The 17692-nt window shown below is 38.9% G+C and overlaps 2 protein-coding genes across 4 annotated transcripts; one reads left to right on the plus strand and one right to left on the minus strand.

Annotated features, from left to right (window-relative positions):
- Positions 1-667: 667 nt before the first annotated feature.
- Positions 668-11949, minus strand: scamp5a (secretory carrier membrane protein 5a). 3 transcript variants are annotated; one of them, XM_071495988.1, is made up of 7 exons: positions 11891-11949; positions 7525-7609; positions 7212-7331; positions 6078-6234; positions 5891-5992; positions 4464-4581; positions 668-4023 (listed from the first exon to the last, which is right to left on the minus strand). In XM_071495988.1, exons 2-7 carry the CDS (start codon positions 7529-7531, stop codon positions 3835-3837), a joined length of 693 nt encoding a protein of 230 aa, XP_071352089.1. In that variant the 5' UTR covers positions 7532-7609; positions 11891-11949; the 3' UTR covers positions 668-3834. The 3 variants fall into 3 exon arrangements, with proteins under 3 accessions (XP_071352089.1, XP_071352080.1, XP_071352070.1); XM_071495979.1 differs by lacking the exon at positions 11891-11949 and adding an exon at positions 8404-8654 and having other exon boundaries at positions 7525-7610; XM_071495969.1 differs by lacking the exon at positions 11891-11949 and adding an exon at positions 8393-8654.
- parp16 (poly (ADP-ribose) polymerase family, member 16) lies at positions 11059-17067 on the plus strand. The gene is made up of 7 exons (XM_071495942.1): positions 11059-11198; positions 12328-12524; positions 13841-13978; positions 14068-14274; positions 14385-14556; positions 14654-14798; positions 16175-17067. Exons 2-7 carry the CDS (start codon positions 12336-12338, stop codon positions 16308-16310), a joined length of 987 nt encoding a protein of 328 aa, XP_071352043.1. The 5' UTR covers positions 11059-11198; positions 12328-12335; the 3' UTR covers positions 16311-17067.
- The last annotated feature ends 625 nt before the right edge of the window (positions 17068-17692 follow it).

Consider the following 17692-nt stretch of genomic DNA (forward strand, 5'->3'; position numbering starts at 1 on the left):
AAAGTACTCATTATGATGAATGGCCCCTTTCCTAGCATTTATAGTATTATTAACAACAGTGTGAGCAGTGTCTTTTGTTGTAGTTGTACTTGTCAAAGAGCTCATTCATATAAAGACATTTCTGAACTGAATCCTAAAAATCTTTTTCATCCTGCTTTGTGTGTGTAATTTGTGTCTGTATCTTGAAAGTACATGGCAGCTTATGTGGTATTTATGCGTACACATATGTGGAACAAACTCCCACAAAACTTTACATCTGGTTCAACTCTCAGTTCTTTTAAATCGGGGGCTTAAAACTCCTGTTTGCCACGGCCTTTTGTTGCATTTAGAATTTCTGTTTATTCCTAACTTGCACTTGCACAAAATAATTTAGAGACCATAAAATTTGTTGTTGAAGAAACTCAACATTTTAAAATGCATTCATCAAGAGCAGGAGCCACTCTGTTCAGAGTAGTTTACACTAAATGTGATTTTCAGTCAGTTTTAACCAAGGGCACTTAATTCAAATGTGGTTGGAGGGCAGCTGAAGGTAAGAAAGATTTTTTTCTTTGAGCGTTTAACTGTCAGCTCTGGGCTAAAAATGTCATCTTAAGGTTTGTGGCAGTTGTTTTTTAGTAGTTTACTCAATGTTTTTCATTCCATTAAGGAGATAAATAACAAAACAAGATGCAACAAGAACTGTTTAATATCTATTAGGGTAAGACCAAATAATACAAAAGTAATACACAAAAATGTATTCCTCATTTACTTCACTCATGGAGACACAGCCTCCTCAAACGTTTCATTCACCTAATTAGAGCATGTTCCTATTGAATGTGTTTATCCATGGCAAATATTTACCTCACCTCAATTAATTATATATTTATATCTACTTATGATATAGTACATGATAATACATATCAAACAACTTACAGCACATGTGGGAACATGGGGGAGTTCATGGGAAATGGCTTTCAGAAGCTTAGATACAGCGAAATGAAATATTGTTAGCTGTCCAGTGCATTGAAGTTCCTGCTACACCATAACTATACAGCTGTAAGTTCCATAAACACATTAACTGTGCTGTATGTACATATGGCAGAGAGTTTGGACTGACCTCAAACTCACCATGATGATTTACGACTGCCACAGAGCAGAGCAGCGTCTGTGTTCATCTTTGTGCACAACTCTATCAGATCAGCTGAACCTTGTGCATTTACAACAACAGATGAGCACGTGAATAGATACAGTTTGCAGGGTTATACTTCATAACTACTGTACGTGCATCTGCTGGTGAAAAAATTATGCAGTTGTAAAATTACACTGGTGATGTCCCAATTAAAAACAGGCTAATTTTTCAGTTCATAACACTTTATGTTATGGATGTTAATATTTCTGTCAGTATTCGAAGCCTGCCCAACAGGACCCCACGTGATTCTAATAATTCTACTGTTTATTTGATATATTTATGTTAGTATTGCTCCACTGTGATTCACTGTGAATTATATTTGCACTGAAGTCAACAGGTAAACCAGTGCAAATATTACTTAAGAATGAATTAAAATTAAAAAAAAATTCCCCACAGCCATGGAAAGACACAATGAACATGTGCTTCATACTCACCCACACATCATCCAAAATACACAGGAAAAAAATAAGGTTGGTACAAAAAGAAAACAACTAAAAAGGAAAACAACAAACAGCCTATTGAATACCACATCATCACAATCAGACAAGACAACTCACAGGTTTTGAAATAACGAGCATTCAGGTACATATCTTCACATTTGTTTCAAGTCTAATACTGTATTACTGTAATAACCATCTACTGAATCTGAAGAGTCCAAAAATCTTTTCACTGAAATCAACATGACACTGTCTCTGAGTGAATACATCAGGCCTCATGACGGCCACAGACAAAGTTTCTCTTCTCTTTCAATTTCACTTCATAGAGAAATAATTGCCTTGAATTGTATATTCTATTTTCTTTTATATAAATATCATATTACACCTACTCATGGAATAACACCAACAGCCACAAAATGACACACTAAGGCCTGAAATCCAGAGCTTCAGAAACAAGTAGCCATTTAAGCATTTACATGTAGGGGTTAGTGGAAGAATTTGCCAAAGGGAGAAACATCCATCACTTCATACAATGCTGTGACCACCTACAACAATGATTATTCATATTTATTGTATGTCCTTCCTTCAAGTGTTTTGGTTTTCTGTCACTTTTAACCTGTACAATGTTGATTTGGAATGTTTTATCCAAAGAACTGCAATCCTAAATACTGCATGTGCTTCACTTTAACATGTAATAAGAATTTACTGAACTTATATCAACCAGCTCAACACATAAGCAGGATGGGACGACAAAACCAAACACCGCAAATGGTTAAATAGAGGTGATAAAAGGAGACAAAAGCCCGATATGGTGACACTTAAAGGGCTTTACAGGTACAATTTAAAACAAGGTATTACAACTTTCCTGAGAATGTAAAAGATGTTGACTTAAACTGAATCATCATCAGTAAAGAAAAAATAAAGCAGGTCACCAAAACGTGAACTGTAAAAGGGAGTTAAAAGCTTCAACTTGCAGAAATGCAGTTGGGAAAATACCTGCCTTATCAATTTTGGGCTAAATCCTATGTCCAGGAAATGGTGTCTGATTTGATTTATGTTACAGACAAATCATTTGATATCGTTCGTTTATCTTCCTGTCAAGTTTTTCTTCCTGAATATTTTCAAATTCTGATTATATTGTCGAGGTTTTGTCCAAGTTAAACTTCTCAATTTTCAACAAAAAAAGTACAGTTTACATACAGTGAGAAAAAGATGAGGAATTTCCTTGCCGATGTTAAAAGGATAATATGCTCATAAATAAATGTCTTGAGGTTTAATTGTGCCCTAAATTTAAAGGAATAGTTTGGCTTTCTTCACTTTCTTGCTCAGAGTTAGGTGAGAAGATCAATGCCACTACTGTTGGTAAATTAGGAGCTGCTGCCAGCAGCCTGCAAGCTTAGCTGAGCACAAAGACTGGAGCCAGTGGGAAACAGCTGGCCTGGCTCTGTCCAAGTGCAACAAAATCCATCTATCAGCTCCTCTAAACATCACAGCTTGACATGTTCTATCTTATTAGTTTCAGCCGTACATTTGGTTATCTTTGGACAGAGTGTTTATGCTAATGCAAGCTAGACAGCTGCTGGCGGTAGCTTCATATTCATCACACACAGGAGAGTGATATTAATTATTCTCGTCTAATTTCCCAAAATGTTAATGCATTCCTTTAATGGGAAACAGTTCCTTAAAGTTTTCTTGATATACATCAACTGAGGGGCACATTTTTTTAAGCATTTGGTGACCTTATAACTTCAAGGCTAAAGAAAAGTAAACACGAAACAATACAGCTGTTACAGTACCTTAAAAACACATCAAAGGTCAGTAAAACACGCGTTAACAGAGTGACACGGGCAGAGGCAGAGAAGTCACCCTGTGCTGACCACAGATTAACCAACCTGAATAAACCGATGACGCTCAGGGGATTGGTTTTAGCTATGTTATGTGTCTCCGCTGAAAAGCAACACACGCACTGACCAGCTAAAATCGAGCAGCATAAGAGATTTTTAAAAACTGGCTGTTGATTTAAATGTGAACTCACTACAATGATTAACTCCCATGTGTGTCAAAATTCAATAAAAGTACATTTCCACCCAAAACGTGACTTTTCTCTACATTGTTCTGTTCAAATTCAGCTTGTACAGTATTATAATGAAGGGCACCTAATTTTGAATTGTGTTCTCAATTGATCCCTTTTTTATCTCCCCGCTCGGCAGCCTGGCCCCCGCCTCTGTCCTACATTGGGTCGTCGTAGTTGTAGGTGGGAGCTGCTGAGTACTGGTTCTGCTGCATGGCTCCCTGCGCAGCTCCCATGGCCGCCTGCTGAGCTGCCTGCTGGACGTGAGGGTTCTTCCAGGCCCCGGTGGCCCACTCCTCCTGGGCCTTGCCCAGGCTGCCACCACTACCACGATAGAAGTTATGAACCTATAGAGAACAGAGCCAGAGAGTTGTAAATGACAAATTTAAATTAACTTTGGCTCCGAAATCAGCGTCAGTATATACAGTATATCTCTATCTAATTGTATATTTGTTTTCCTGCAGTAGTAGTGCATACAGGCGGTTAACCAGCCAGCTGACTGATGTCGTTAGCCATTACTTCTGCTGCGTTCATGTCAGGTGGGATAGTTGGTAGAGACTGGGTTGGTTGTATGAGGATGAACATACGTGTGTGTGCATTGACAATATGACACCATATCCATTTGATTTGGGTTTAATAACGTTACAGCTACATAGCTACACACCAGAGCATTTTTACCAAATGAAAACTACAAAATGCTCATTTATGTTTCTGGGAAAGAAGCTTAACCTTTCCAGAATTTGTTTGTTTTTTTTTTTTTTCAGAGAAGCAGGCATGTATAAGTCACCTTTGTGAGGGCGATGAAGGAGAGTACAGCCACTGCGGTAAACATGATGGTGGGAATCAGCATGACCACAGCTGAGCCAATGTTGGTGCTGAAGAAGGTGATGGTTGCCAGCCAGCCACTGGGGGAACAACAAAAGAGGTAGCACCATCACACACTTATGACAAAGCATGAATACAGAATGCATTCGTGGTCATTTTAGCCTGGCTCCATATCTGAAACACTGTGTATGTAATCATTGAACTTGTAACTTGTAACAAAACTTTTTACACACTTGGAGCAGGGGAAGCAAAATGTAAACAAAACACTGACATATCCTCACCTTTCACAATATTACAGCGATATAGTTAGCAAACTTACATCATTAGTATTTGTTTGTTAGTCGCATTAATGTGCGATGAATATTCTGCCTCCTTTTAGCTTTTAGTTTCTTGGTCGACACTTAAGCTTCTAAATGTTCAGCTTTCCTTCGCTGCTTCTTGCTAACTTTGTCATGTGGTGCTGAGGATGTAGCGTACAATAGTTTATTTTCTTTTTTTTTTTTTTTTAGCTTTCTCACTGAAAACAGCTGCCTGTTGTGGCTGAAAGCAGCACTGATGAGAGCAATGACAGTGACCCAAAACAGTAGAGGTGCAGGCCATAAAACCAGAGTAATGTGTTAAAAGATGCTCTGTAGTACTGATGGGGACTACGGATTTGGTGATACTTCTCTGTGTGTCTTTCACTAATCACAGCAGTGATTTAATCTATTGTTAATATGAGAATTCTGATTGTAGCAGCTTTAAATGAATATGGAACAGTTTTTAAGGCTTTTTCTACAACCTGGTCTGGAGACTTCGTCTTTATATCTATGATTTCTCTCCAGTATGTAGACTTTTTTGTTCCATGCAGTTATGTAGAAGACTGACCTGACACATAAAAGCAATGCTTCCGGTTGACCTTTTCACACCTTTTCACACTCCAAATTGTGCTGTGGATAAATTCTAAAATAAAGCCTCCTGTATAGTGCTGGTTGTGGTACAGTTTAAGTACTGGTGACAAATTAAAGGTAAAATCTGTGTAAATTGGAGGATAAACCCAACAAATGGAGATGCTTGCACATGTAAATCATATACTACGGCCTTTACGGTCACCAGGTTGCAACCCAACTGAACATCTATGCAGAACATTGGACCAACGTGTAACACAGCGCTCTTCACCGCCATCAAAACATCAAATGGATGAATGGGGTTCGTCCCTCCAGTGGAGCTACAGAGACTTTGGAAATCTATGCCAAGCAGCACTGAAGCTGGTCTGGAGGGTTGGGTTGACCCAACACCCTTCTAAGACACTTTGTGTTGGTTTTTCTTTTAATTTATCCCCCATCTACATTTGCTCCTCATAAAATTAAGTATCTGTATTAGTTCTAATAATCCACTGAAAGCTCTTACCACACTCCCCAACCTGGAATCCCAACAGTCTGGATTATACTAATCACCACCTGGGCCATGAAGACGAAGAAGAAAGCCATAAAGTTGAAGGAGCTGTCGGTCCTGCACAGAGAGAATAGTTCACGTCATAAATGATGTGATACAGCAGAGCCAGATGTTGTGTGTGCTCAGAAGTGAATCAGCTTACTTGAAGGCTTTGTAGATGGGCCTGAACCAGCACACGTAGGAGCAGGGAGTGAAGAGGATGAGCCACAGGATGGCCATGCCGAAGTTAGTAGCTCCACCACCTCCACACATCCACGCCAGACAGCCAATCAGATTAACAGCCAGTGTGGCGGTGTTCACTGTCAGCATCCAAGAGGAGGAGCAAAGACGACCAAAGCATGAGTGACAAAACCCTCTACTGCAAATAGCCCACGTGCTGCATTACCATAATTCAGCAGGACTGGATCACTGTGAATCCCAACTATTCAACACTAAAACTATCACTCCTATATCAGGCTACAATAATTTAACATTAACTGGAGCTGCAACCTATTTAGCACAAACAGCACACAGCTCCTAGTTGACAAATACCAAACGTTATGTGAAAACTAATCTACTTTTACAACAGACTTACATTCTCGGATTCAAATGGCAGAACCTATGTGATAATGAAAAAGATGCCATCATGCTCAAGTGAATATTACAATTTGACACATTACTATTATCAACGGCTATCACTAGGGCTGCAACTAAAGATTATTTCCACAACTGATTAATTTGCAGATTATTTTCATGATTCATTCATAGATTAGTCATTTTATCTATGTAATGACACAAAATAGTTCTGTAAATATGTAATTTTTTCCTGACCAACGCACCAAAACCCAAAGATATTTGGGTTAATTGGATAATTTTCAGTGATATACACCAAGGAAAAGCAGCAAATCTTCACATGTGAGAGGTTGGAACTAGAGGATATGTGGCATTTTGTTTGAAAAAATGTGAAACAATTAGTCAATTTTAGACTTGTGTGGGTTTTATTACCCAGATCACAGAGCAAATAGCAAACATGTCACAATAGTTGAGACTCCACATATAAATGCATATGAAAATGGAAAAAGAGATTAATCTGACCCTGTGCCGTGCTGTGAGACCAGTCAGTCTGGTCTCACTGCTTTACTGGAGTGTTTTCTGTTTGACTCTCATAATATTTATGGTAAAACAAAGTGAGACAGCATAAGAGAGCAGAAGCAGTGCACAGGTTAAACGTAAAGGATCTTGTACATGTAATACTGCCAGCAGTCAACACACAGACTTTTTCTGCAGATACACTCACAGATCCATAGGTAGTAGAGCCTCTTGCACATGGTGCGACGCTGGTCTGGGATCTCATTGAAGTCTTGGTAAAAACATGGCTTGAGGGGGATGAATCGAGGCAGGGGAGGGAAGTTGTTTTCTAGGATACAAAGACGCAGTTCAGCACAGCTGCCCACACACCAAATTCATAAAGAAATTATGTCAAGACAGCTGCATGCGGGATTAAAAAGTTGCCTCATAAATGGCCCGATTATGCCATTTTGCATCGAAATTTTCAAAAAGGACTCTACATCACATGTAGGCAGCGTAGCCGAATGGAAAGGAAAGCTTACCTGCCATGATCACTGTTCAGGATTTTCCTCCACTTGCAAACAGGCACACGGACTTCAGTATGAGCTTCAGCTGCTGAAAACCAAACTGCAAACGACAGAGCTGTTTTATTAAGTGCAAACTCACTCACATTGCTTTCCTTGTAGGCAACAGGCCACAGTCCTCCATAGGCCTTCGTGTGGATCAGCATGCACACACTCCATTGCAATAAGAGACTCTGAATCCCTACATGATTACATTAGAGGTGGTGCCCGGGCCTTCCAGGGCACCCACCCATCATGGAGCATCATTCATTATGATAAACATGTTTTCCTCAGCACATATTACAGCTGTGTGATGCGCGCTGTGGGAAACAGTGTGGCCTGGTCGCTGTATTCACAACCTATGGGCGCAAAATAGGCGTGTTACAGGCCCACAGAGTTTACAGACTGGACTGTAGTCGAGCTGCTTGTCTAGCCCTAGCAGTGGGCTATAATCAACCACTTTCCACATTATGTGTTTGCAAACCACATTTCAGTGCTTATGACGGTGGATGTGGGGTATAGCTATGAAGGGCATCTTCCTGCCACAGAATAAAGCAACCTCTGCCACAGAAAAAACAGACGGATCTCGGCGGATTTCGTTCATTGTAATCCTAACAACGTCTTAAACGTGTATTTCTGTCGGCGGATGGCAGTGATGCTGCAGTGGGACACAGTGCTTCGTGATCTCAGACGATGGAGAGGCGTCCTTCAGGCTGTGCGACACGGTGGTGCATCGGTGCCTCTTACTCATCCGGACGCCAGACTTCGAGCCAGATAACACATTTTAACGCACCGCTTTCCCGGACGGAGGGTAATGAATGAAAATGCACTGATTAAAACATCTTACCTCCCGCTCAGTCCGACAATGTCGCTAAAATCCCTCCGCTCGTTTCAATAGCATCCTATGTATCGATCTGCGTCGGGCGCACTGGAGGGAACACACGGATCTGGCCTTGGTGAGGCAAATATGTATCGTTATTCCTCAAACGATGGCTCTGGGAGTAAGAGGCGGTCACCTGACGTAAGCGCTTTTCTTTACGCACATACCCCCGCGTTAGTTGTACCCGCCCGGGTAAGACCAGGGCCCAGAGAAAGGGGGGGGGAAATGGGATTTGTTGCTGGTCTGAACCGACAAATCAAAAAGCAAAAGTGTTTCGACAAGCCCCGCCCCTCGGTGATGCTGTCCACAGTGCTGAAAATCAGAGGAGGCATGACACAGTCTGATCTGATTGGCTGCCTGATATGCTACTGTAATACAAAATATCACGGCAGGAATTAAAAAGATGTACGACAATCCTGCTCTGAGGAAAAGGAATATCTCAGTCATACAGGAACCTAATTAACAGGGTGTCTACCTCAGTGAGGTGCATCAGGGTTTCTGCAGTATGTACCACATACAGTGAACTTTGGTTCATGATCATACTGGTATGATGGTATAAAAGATATCAATAAAAACCAGCAAGGACGATAAGGCCTTGAATCATTTGCCAAGTGCATGATTAATATACTGTATAATAACAATAACAAGTAACAACTTTAAGGCAAAGCAAGCTTATTTGTATAGTAGCCTACATGTCATATACAGGGCAAATCCAAAAACCTTTCATGCATTTAAAGAATTTACAGAACCAAAAACAGAAAATCCGGTATTTTAACAGTGAAACAGAAATTTAAAGGATATAAACAATTTTAAATCAAAAAGATAAATCAATTAAATATGCAAAATGTATAAAGATGTAATTGCAAGGTGGATAATGAGTAGTGCTCAGGTTTAGTCAAAGGCAATCAAGAATATAAAAGTGTTTCATACCACTCTTATAATTCACCCTTAAAAAGGGTGTTTATGTTGTGACTGGTGGCTTTTGGTGGCCAACGACAGCTTTCTGGTGGCTAACAATTAATGAATTATTTGCCAAAGCATTATTAATCAGTTCAAGCCACTGTTGAAAACAACCTTTGTGAGAACTTAAAGTGAGAAATCAAAGATATTCATTAATTACTTGACTACTAATGACTTACCAGCAACAGAAATTTCTCACAACCTGGTAACCCATTAGTTGTTTATCAATTGTTTTCATCTGATCTATAAAGTATTATCAAATCATTCATTAACCATATGAGGCCATTAATTACAACTTAAAAACTTTATGGGTGCTTTATGAGAAAGTGGTACTAAGTTTTAAAATGAGGAGTTAGTTTGCAATCTGGGAATAATTAACAGATCACAGATGATCTGAGAAGCAGATTTATTTATAGACAAGCAACAGTAGTTTTTACTCTATATATTTTGCAACACAATGGAAGCAATGTTTTCTTTGTCTATGTTAGGACTGTAGTACAAGAATTATGAAAGAGCTTAGGTTGTCCGAGAGGTTTTTTGGGAGATCCAGACCCAAACAGTCTATGACTCATGAAACGACCATAGTACCATACCATATAGTCTGTCCTGAGAGAAATGAAAGCATGGACAAGTTTTTCTAACTCATGCCTGGACGTGAATCCTCTGATTCTTAAATTACTTTGAACTAATTCAAAACCAAAGTTTGGGCAAACCACTGAGGACAGTTTCAGTTGCTTTGTCTCCGCAGGTATATGACATAATTTTGGTTTATCTAGGCTCTTTCATGACAAAAGTCTTCAGGTAGGTAGGTGTCAATGTTAAGGTAAGCATTGGTTGATGGCTTGTATAGACTTCAAAACATCAGATTTTGCTGCCAAAGACTATGACTTATTGTAACAGAGCAATTTAAAACCAGGTCTAATGTGAAAATAAAAATTTTCAGCAGTTTGCTCGTAGCATGTCAATGACAAATTTCATTTTGACTATGGCAGAAGATATATTGCATGCCCTCTAGGTGCAGCCAGGAGTTGAGCGAGAGGATTGATCTTCACTGCCCTTTTCTGTTTCAGATGCTTGGTATCTTAAAAGGTAAATTAAAAATGTATTTCCCCTCACACACTTCTTGTATCTACAACGTGCAAACAACACCTATGCTACAGATTTTGCCAGAAAAACAGATTATACTTCAGTACGTTGACCAGTACCCTGACTAGCAAGATGGTAGGTTTATGCATATTTGTACCTTCTCTCACAGTTTACCATTCAGGGGTTTTGCTTTTCAGCAGGACATTTCAAAAGGACCACAAACTACATCCTCCATAATTATCATAAAGTTGAATCAACTTCTCTGACACAATTTCAACAAAAATGGAACAATATAATCTTCATGAAGGAAGGATTTGTTGTAGGACTTTTGTATTAGACTACATTAGCTCTAGCTAGGTGTACCTAATAAACTGGAAACTCAGTGTAAATGGCTCTGTGGACTTTGACCTGTATGGTGGATGCTGCTTTCAAGTATCCTCGTTAATTCCAAATTATTGTTTTGTTTTTTTTTAGTGCACAGGGTAGAATGAGGATGACGAAAATGCGTACCAAGCATCTCTTGACGGTTTTGGCACGTTATTTTAGTTTCATTATCTTTCTTTGTATTCATGTATTGACACGGCTTCCACTCTTTTCCATTCGCTAATTTATCTCGACCGCCGGAAAAACCAAATACTTCCGGCATTTTTCCGGTTCTTTGAACGCAGCACTGCCTTAAGCTAACGTTAGCTCTTCCTGCGGTGTCATGAGTTGAGCAAGACTGAAGGTAATGGCAAATAATGATATAAAATAAGTGTCTGCCAGGTGAAACAAGCCTAGGATGTATTTATAATAACTTTAGCATCCCACGGTGGCCCAGCAATGCTGTATTTGTCATCAGTAACGTTACTCGGCGAGAGATATGTCAGCTCTGCATTTAAATAGCTCAGCTAATGTTGGCTAACCCTCCTATGCTAACTAGTTAATAGGGACATTACTAGCGGTGGCCAACGTTGCACCTGTGGTAGAGTCCAACTCAGTACATTTAGCTACTCAAATACTGTACATTTGACGTACTTTTGTGTTCATGCCTCTTAATACCTCAACTGCATTTCAGAAAAAGTACTGTACTTTCTACTTCACTCACAGCTGTGAGCTTAGTTGTTGGAAACTTATTAAGAGATTATGAATTGTGATGTGATCTAACATCATGCAAAGTTACAGCTGAAACAGTTGGTTGATGGCAACTAGTTTGATGATAATTTAATTAATTTTTCATGCAAAAATGCCATACATCTCCTTATTCCAGGTTCTCAGATGCAACAATTTGCTGTCAGTATGACAGCATTTTTCACTATTTTCAGATTTTTACAAACCAAACAATCAATCAATTAATCAAGAAAATAATCAGCAGATTCATCCCTAATAAAAATAATCAGTGATTGCTGTATAATGTAAAATGGATAAAATGAACTCCACCTTGAGTAGATAGATGGTCTGGCCCCAACAGAGCCCTGATCTCAACATCGTAGAGCCAGTCTGGGATCACATGAAGAGACAGAACACACCGACAACAGACTAAATCCACAGAACAACGGTGGCAAGTTTATTGAAAAACAGTGGACAACTGTGCCAAGGAGAAATGTTGCTGTTATAAAGTCAAAGGGTGGTCACATCAAATATTGATTTGATTTAGGTTTTATGTTTACTGCACTTTACATGACGTTAACTGATAAATAAAGACTATTTATGGCATTATTTAAAAAAAAAAAAAAAAAAAAAAGTTTCTCCACTTCATTTATTGCTGAAAAGTTTTGCACAGTATTTTGGCATGAGTGTCTATTTTGCTGTTAACACTTAACTTAATTTTTGGCTGTTCTCACTTTCATGTGTTATCTTATCACATCTGTCTGCAGAGCTGGGAATGCAGCCACCGCTCCCACCTGCGGCAGTCAGAGAGCTGGTGTGCTCCTGTCTGCACAGAGACCCAGTAGCAGCTGACCTCCGCTGCAGCCTGTTTGTTGCTGCTGCTCAGAACTACAAAAGAGACTCTTTGCTCAGACCCTTCCCTCCGAGATACATAAGTGGTGACAACAAGGATTTTGAGGAGCTGGTAAGAGTTACCTAGACAGTTAAAAGCTTTTGAACAACCTATATTCCTGCTTAACTTTTAAGAACATGTATAATTTTAAACACCCAAACTTTAGATATTACAAGAAAGAAATAACTACTACAATTTTACTTTCTTACTAAGGCTGCACATGCATACCATGAGAATGGTAGTTGAATGATACACATACACTTGATGGCAGTAATGTGCTGTTAAAGGTGACATTGAGTCAGTAAATAAAATGAAGGAAAAGACTCCAAGCAAATGTAAAAAGACAGATTCAAAATGTTGAAAAGGCTTTGTAAATGGTTTAAGAGGTAGTTAGAGGTAGGCAGGTACATGTTTCAAAAACATAAACAATGCATATCGGTGAGAAATGTTGAAAATACACTAAACAAAACTGTGTTTATTTACAAAAAAACCCAAAAAACTCTACACACACTTAAATAAAGATTATTATTAAAGATAGAGATTGTTATTATAAAAGACAGATTAGAAGTGATATAAAGACTTGAGATCTTTTCAGTTAGCAGACACTTAAAAACAAAGATTTATGTCTTTTATATGACACTTTTAAGTGACTCATCAGTTGTCATTTGGTGCAAGTGTTTCCTTCTCTCTGCCATGACTCTTCGTTGTTGTTTCCAGCAGCATAGATGCATTCGTTTGGCATTGGCGCAGCTGCAAGTTTTGCAATGTGCAGCTGTCAGAAAAACCTGCCAGCATGGATGGAAGGAATTGATAAGGTCAAAGGTGTGCGATTCCGATGGTTCAGAATTGGTTCTTAACTGAAACTGGTTCTTGATTGCTATCCCTACTCACAATATAATGTAGTCCAGTACAACGCCACCTTTAACTATTAACTTAATAATAAACATGTAATTGAATTTACACATTTGGGAGAATGTCACCCAAAACCGAACTTTATGGGCTTTGTAAGGATGGATGTTGTGGCAGGGCTGTTAAACTGCACTAGATTGTACAGGTGTACCTAATTAAGTGCACACTGAGTGTTTGCAGTGAGCATTACAAATATTTTATCAAAAATACTAAAATTTAAGGTGTTCAAAACATTTAATTTATTAGAGTACACATAATTTATACTAACCACAGACTGGCATATGGTTTCTGTGGGCACAGTCAGGATAATACAGGAATCCGTGATGGTGACGTCAATGCAGAGATGAAATCTGAGTTTCAGACAGATGGTACAAAGACAGCACGGCTGAACATACACTGAGAAGGAAGAGAAACTGCAGACAGGTCTGCTGCCTGCTGTCATGGTGTTGTAATAAAACAGAGTTTATTTTGTTCTCTAGTTGGCAGATGTGAAGTCTTTGCCTGGTGTGAGAGAGTTGGTGAGACTACGACCTGGAGATGGAGACCATCATCTGGCTCTCACACACTGGATTCTCTCTTCAAACAGCTTTGCTGTGAAGACGCTACAGAAAGATGAGGTATATCATTGCATGTATAAATACATAAATAACAGTTACTTAAAGGGTCTACTGTTTTGGCTGCATTGTGCTTCTTTGATCTCCACCAGTATGCAAAACTTTGTAACTTGACGGAAAATGAAGGGATTTCTGCTCCTGTGCCGGACTTCCTCTTTGAGCTGGAGTACTGTGACCAGATGAACGCCAGGTTTGAGAAGACAAGGGCAGGACGAGACGTCTTCTATGCATTCCACGGGAGCCGCCTGGAGAACTTTCACTCAATTATTCATAACGGGCTACACTGTCACCTCAACAAGGTCAGTGCAGCCGTATTCATCTGTACGCTGAGTGGGTCGAGACGTCTGGTTGTTTCTGACTGGCATGGAAACTTACACCTATTAAATCTGGTTTCTTTTTGTTTGTGCAGAACTCAGTGTTTGGAGAGGGGACCTACCTCACCAGTGACCTCAGCATGGCTGTCCTGTACAGTCCCCACAGCAGCGGCTGGAGAGAAAGTCTCCTGGGTCCACTGCTCAGCTGTGTTGCCTTGTGTGAAGTCATTGATCACCCAGATGTTAAATGCCAGGTCAAGAAAAAAGGTGTGTACCACATGTGATATACTGGTTAGACAGAATGTGAAGCCTATATGTTTTAATTTGCTGCATGTTAAAACCACCCTCTCATTTCCCACGTCAGATTCTGAAATCATTGACCGTCAGCGCTCAAGGGCAAAGAACAGTGAAGGAGGGGACGTACCACAGAAGTACTTTGTAGTCACCAACAATCAGCTTTTGCGAGTCAAGTACCTGCTAGTTTACTCTCAGAGGAGGCACCTGTCCAGGTAAGACAGATCAGATGTAGTTCAGTGGGTCAATTGTGGCAAAGGACGTAAACACAAAAAGCATAAGCTACTTAACACAAAAAATCCTAATTTATATTAAAAAAGATTGCACTGTGCACTTTTCATGCCTCTGGGCTGCTAACAGCCAGGGCCACAGAGTTGTCTGTTCCATTCTTGTGAATGTGATATCTCAGTATGTGATGTGTGAATGTGATATCCTCGAGGGAAGTTCACTTAGACTCAAAGATGAACTGATCAGAATTTGGTTTTCAAAGGTCAAGGTCACTATGACCTCACTCACAAATCAATTTATTTAACACAAATGTCTATTATTATAAAATGATGAAGTGATCACAATTTAAGTCCAAATGGTCAAAGGTCAACTTCACAAAAACACTTCTGGCCATTGAATAATATTTCCAGCAACGTGACTGGTTGGTGGAGGCATTCAACTGTGAGGTGGTAATTCTAGTTGCAGATATATGTGACGATGCAAACATGTTTACATGTATGTACAGTATGTAATTTAAAGATTGTGCTGTGTGAATGTTTGGTGTGGTAGGTCTGCATAACAATAGTTGTTGACACTAGAGACTCTACTCAAGGTCCACTTACTTGGTTGTGCTTTAGCTTTCAACCATATCACACGGTCAAAGCTCATTGGTATTTTATGGTTCCTTTTTTGTAAATTGTTTGGGCTGTTTTGATTGCATTTGCACTGCAAATTACTTCATGTTATAAATGCTGTGGTATGTGGCAAATGGTTAATGCTATGTACTTGTCCCTATACAAATAAACAATAAATAAAATAAATATATATATATATAAATATATTCTCAGATCCTAACAGAAGTAGATGGAAAACTAAAAATTATTTTTTATCTATTATAATTAATGATATTTCACACACATTCTGAAATACAGGGCTACAAGTAACAATAACAGTCTGCTGATTATTTTTGTGATTTAAAAAATAGTGAAAATGCCTTTCCAAATTTCCCACATCCCATAGTGACATTTTCAGGTGTTTTTTCTGATCAATAATCCAAAACCACAAAATATTCAGTTTAGTATCAAATATGACAAAGAAAAGTATCAAATTATCACATTTCAGAAGCTGGAACCATCAACTCTTTGGCGTTTTTGCCATTTATGCATGTGCAGATTTAAACAATTATTTGATCACCAAAATAGTTTCCAAATAATTTCCTGTTAATCGACTCAATGAATATATGAATAAACATTGCAGTTGTACAGAAAGATAGGCCTGACGTTTTCTTGTCGACTGTTTCATAAAGTAAGTAAGTGTATTGGTTTGATCATCATTTTGTTCTGCAGTTGTCAAACCAGGCTCTTTTTGTGTTTTCCTTCTTCAGACATTCCCGCAGCACCTCCTGGTTCCTCCGACACCATTTTGCCGTGATGATGAGTCTCTACCTTCTGCTGCTCATATTCATTGGTGCCTTTAACTCCACCACCTTCGTATCCTTTTGGAACAGACTATTCAGGTGATGGGACAACGGGACAGACAGCCTGGATGTTCATTATCCACTGTGCCTTCCTGATCAGAGACTGACTGGAGGCCTGAGCAAAGATGCACCTTTATACTGTTTTCTCTTTACAATCATTCTTTTATTTTTATAATGTAGTTCAAATTACTGTTAGTTCAAGATAACATATCTTTTCTTTGTGTATTAATTCTGTTGAAAGGTGTCTGCTCTGCTTTTTACGAATGTTATGCAATGTTTCATCTGTAATTTATATTGTTTAGTAAAGATTCAGTTTTATAGATAAGCTCTGTGGCTGTGTGGTTTTAGTCATCTGGGGACAGTTTTATTAACCGAAGATGAGAAAAGAAAAAAATGCAGATTCAGAAGTTATTTCAATATTTGGACATCTTTTTTTCTTTTTTCTTTTTTTTTTTCTTTTTTGTGAGGCACTGAAGTACTGAAGATTTCCAGCACGTTGAGTACTGACTCATTAATATCCCTGATGCCTGATAGGCAGTCTGTTGATCAAGCAGTAACAACATTGTTTCACTGTACATGCTTATTTTTAATATGACTCTGTATTACTCAAGTACGGAGCATTTATAGCTCATGAGTAAAGTGTAAACACACTGGTTGCTTTTTAATGAAGGAAAAACAAAAGGTGGCTATTTTGGTTGTGCTGACATTTATAATGATGGCTCACAGTAAGGCCACTGATAACCATATGTGTAAGAATTTCAGATATGCTTTTTTAAAGGAGTAAAGGGTCATTAAAATTTTGGACAGTAATAAAATTATACTTTTTATAGAAAATTTTAAGGGAGGTTAGTCTGTTCTAAAAAGTCTTTAAAGTGTAGCGGTCGACTTGAAATGCTTGTCAAGTTTGTTTTAGATTTCGAATGTCACAAACTGTGCTGTTTGTTTGAGGTATTGAGAATAATCCTGTGGAAGTCTTTGCAGCTGCTTCCTGTACATCAAAATCTACTTGAAGGTCACGCTTTCATAATAATCTCTTGTGCTTTCCAATTGTTCCAGGGTTTTGTGTTGTATTCAGACTTTAACATGGGCTGGCTGTCTCAGACAGGAGCATATTTATTACAGCTGGCACGCAGACAGTCCTTTGTTATCCATCGTTTTTATCAGTAAAAAAAGTTAGACGGGTATATGGGATTGATAACGGAGGCGGCCTGCTTTGGTGACAGATCCTGTCGTTCTAATACATACCTGATATGCTGATGTGTAGCCACAGTTCGAAGCACAAGAAATGCACAAAAGGAAAAATATGCGGGAAATGTTATGAACTGAAATGATGGAGTATTGTTGTTGAATTTCACACACAAGGAAAATTTAGCATCAAAGTTTGAGCATTAAATAGAAATTTCCTGGTGCGTATTACCACAGTGC

Source organism: Trachinotus anak, unplaced genomic scaffold (assembly GCF_046630095.1).
Source record: "Trachinotus anak isolate AG129_WGS33_773 ecotype Australia unplaced genomic scaffold, CSIRO_AGI_Tana_v1 ptg000002l, whole genome shotgun sequence".
NCBI classification, from domain to species: domain Eukaryota; kingdom Metazoa; phylum Chordata; class Actinopteri; order Carangiformes; family Carangidae; genus Trachinotus; species Trachinotus anak.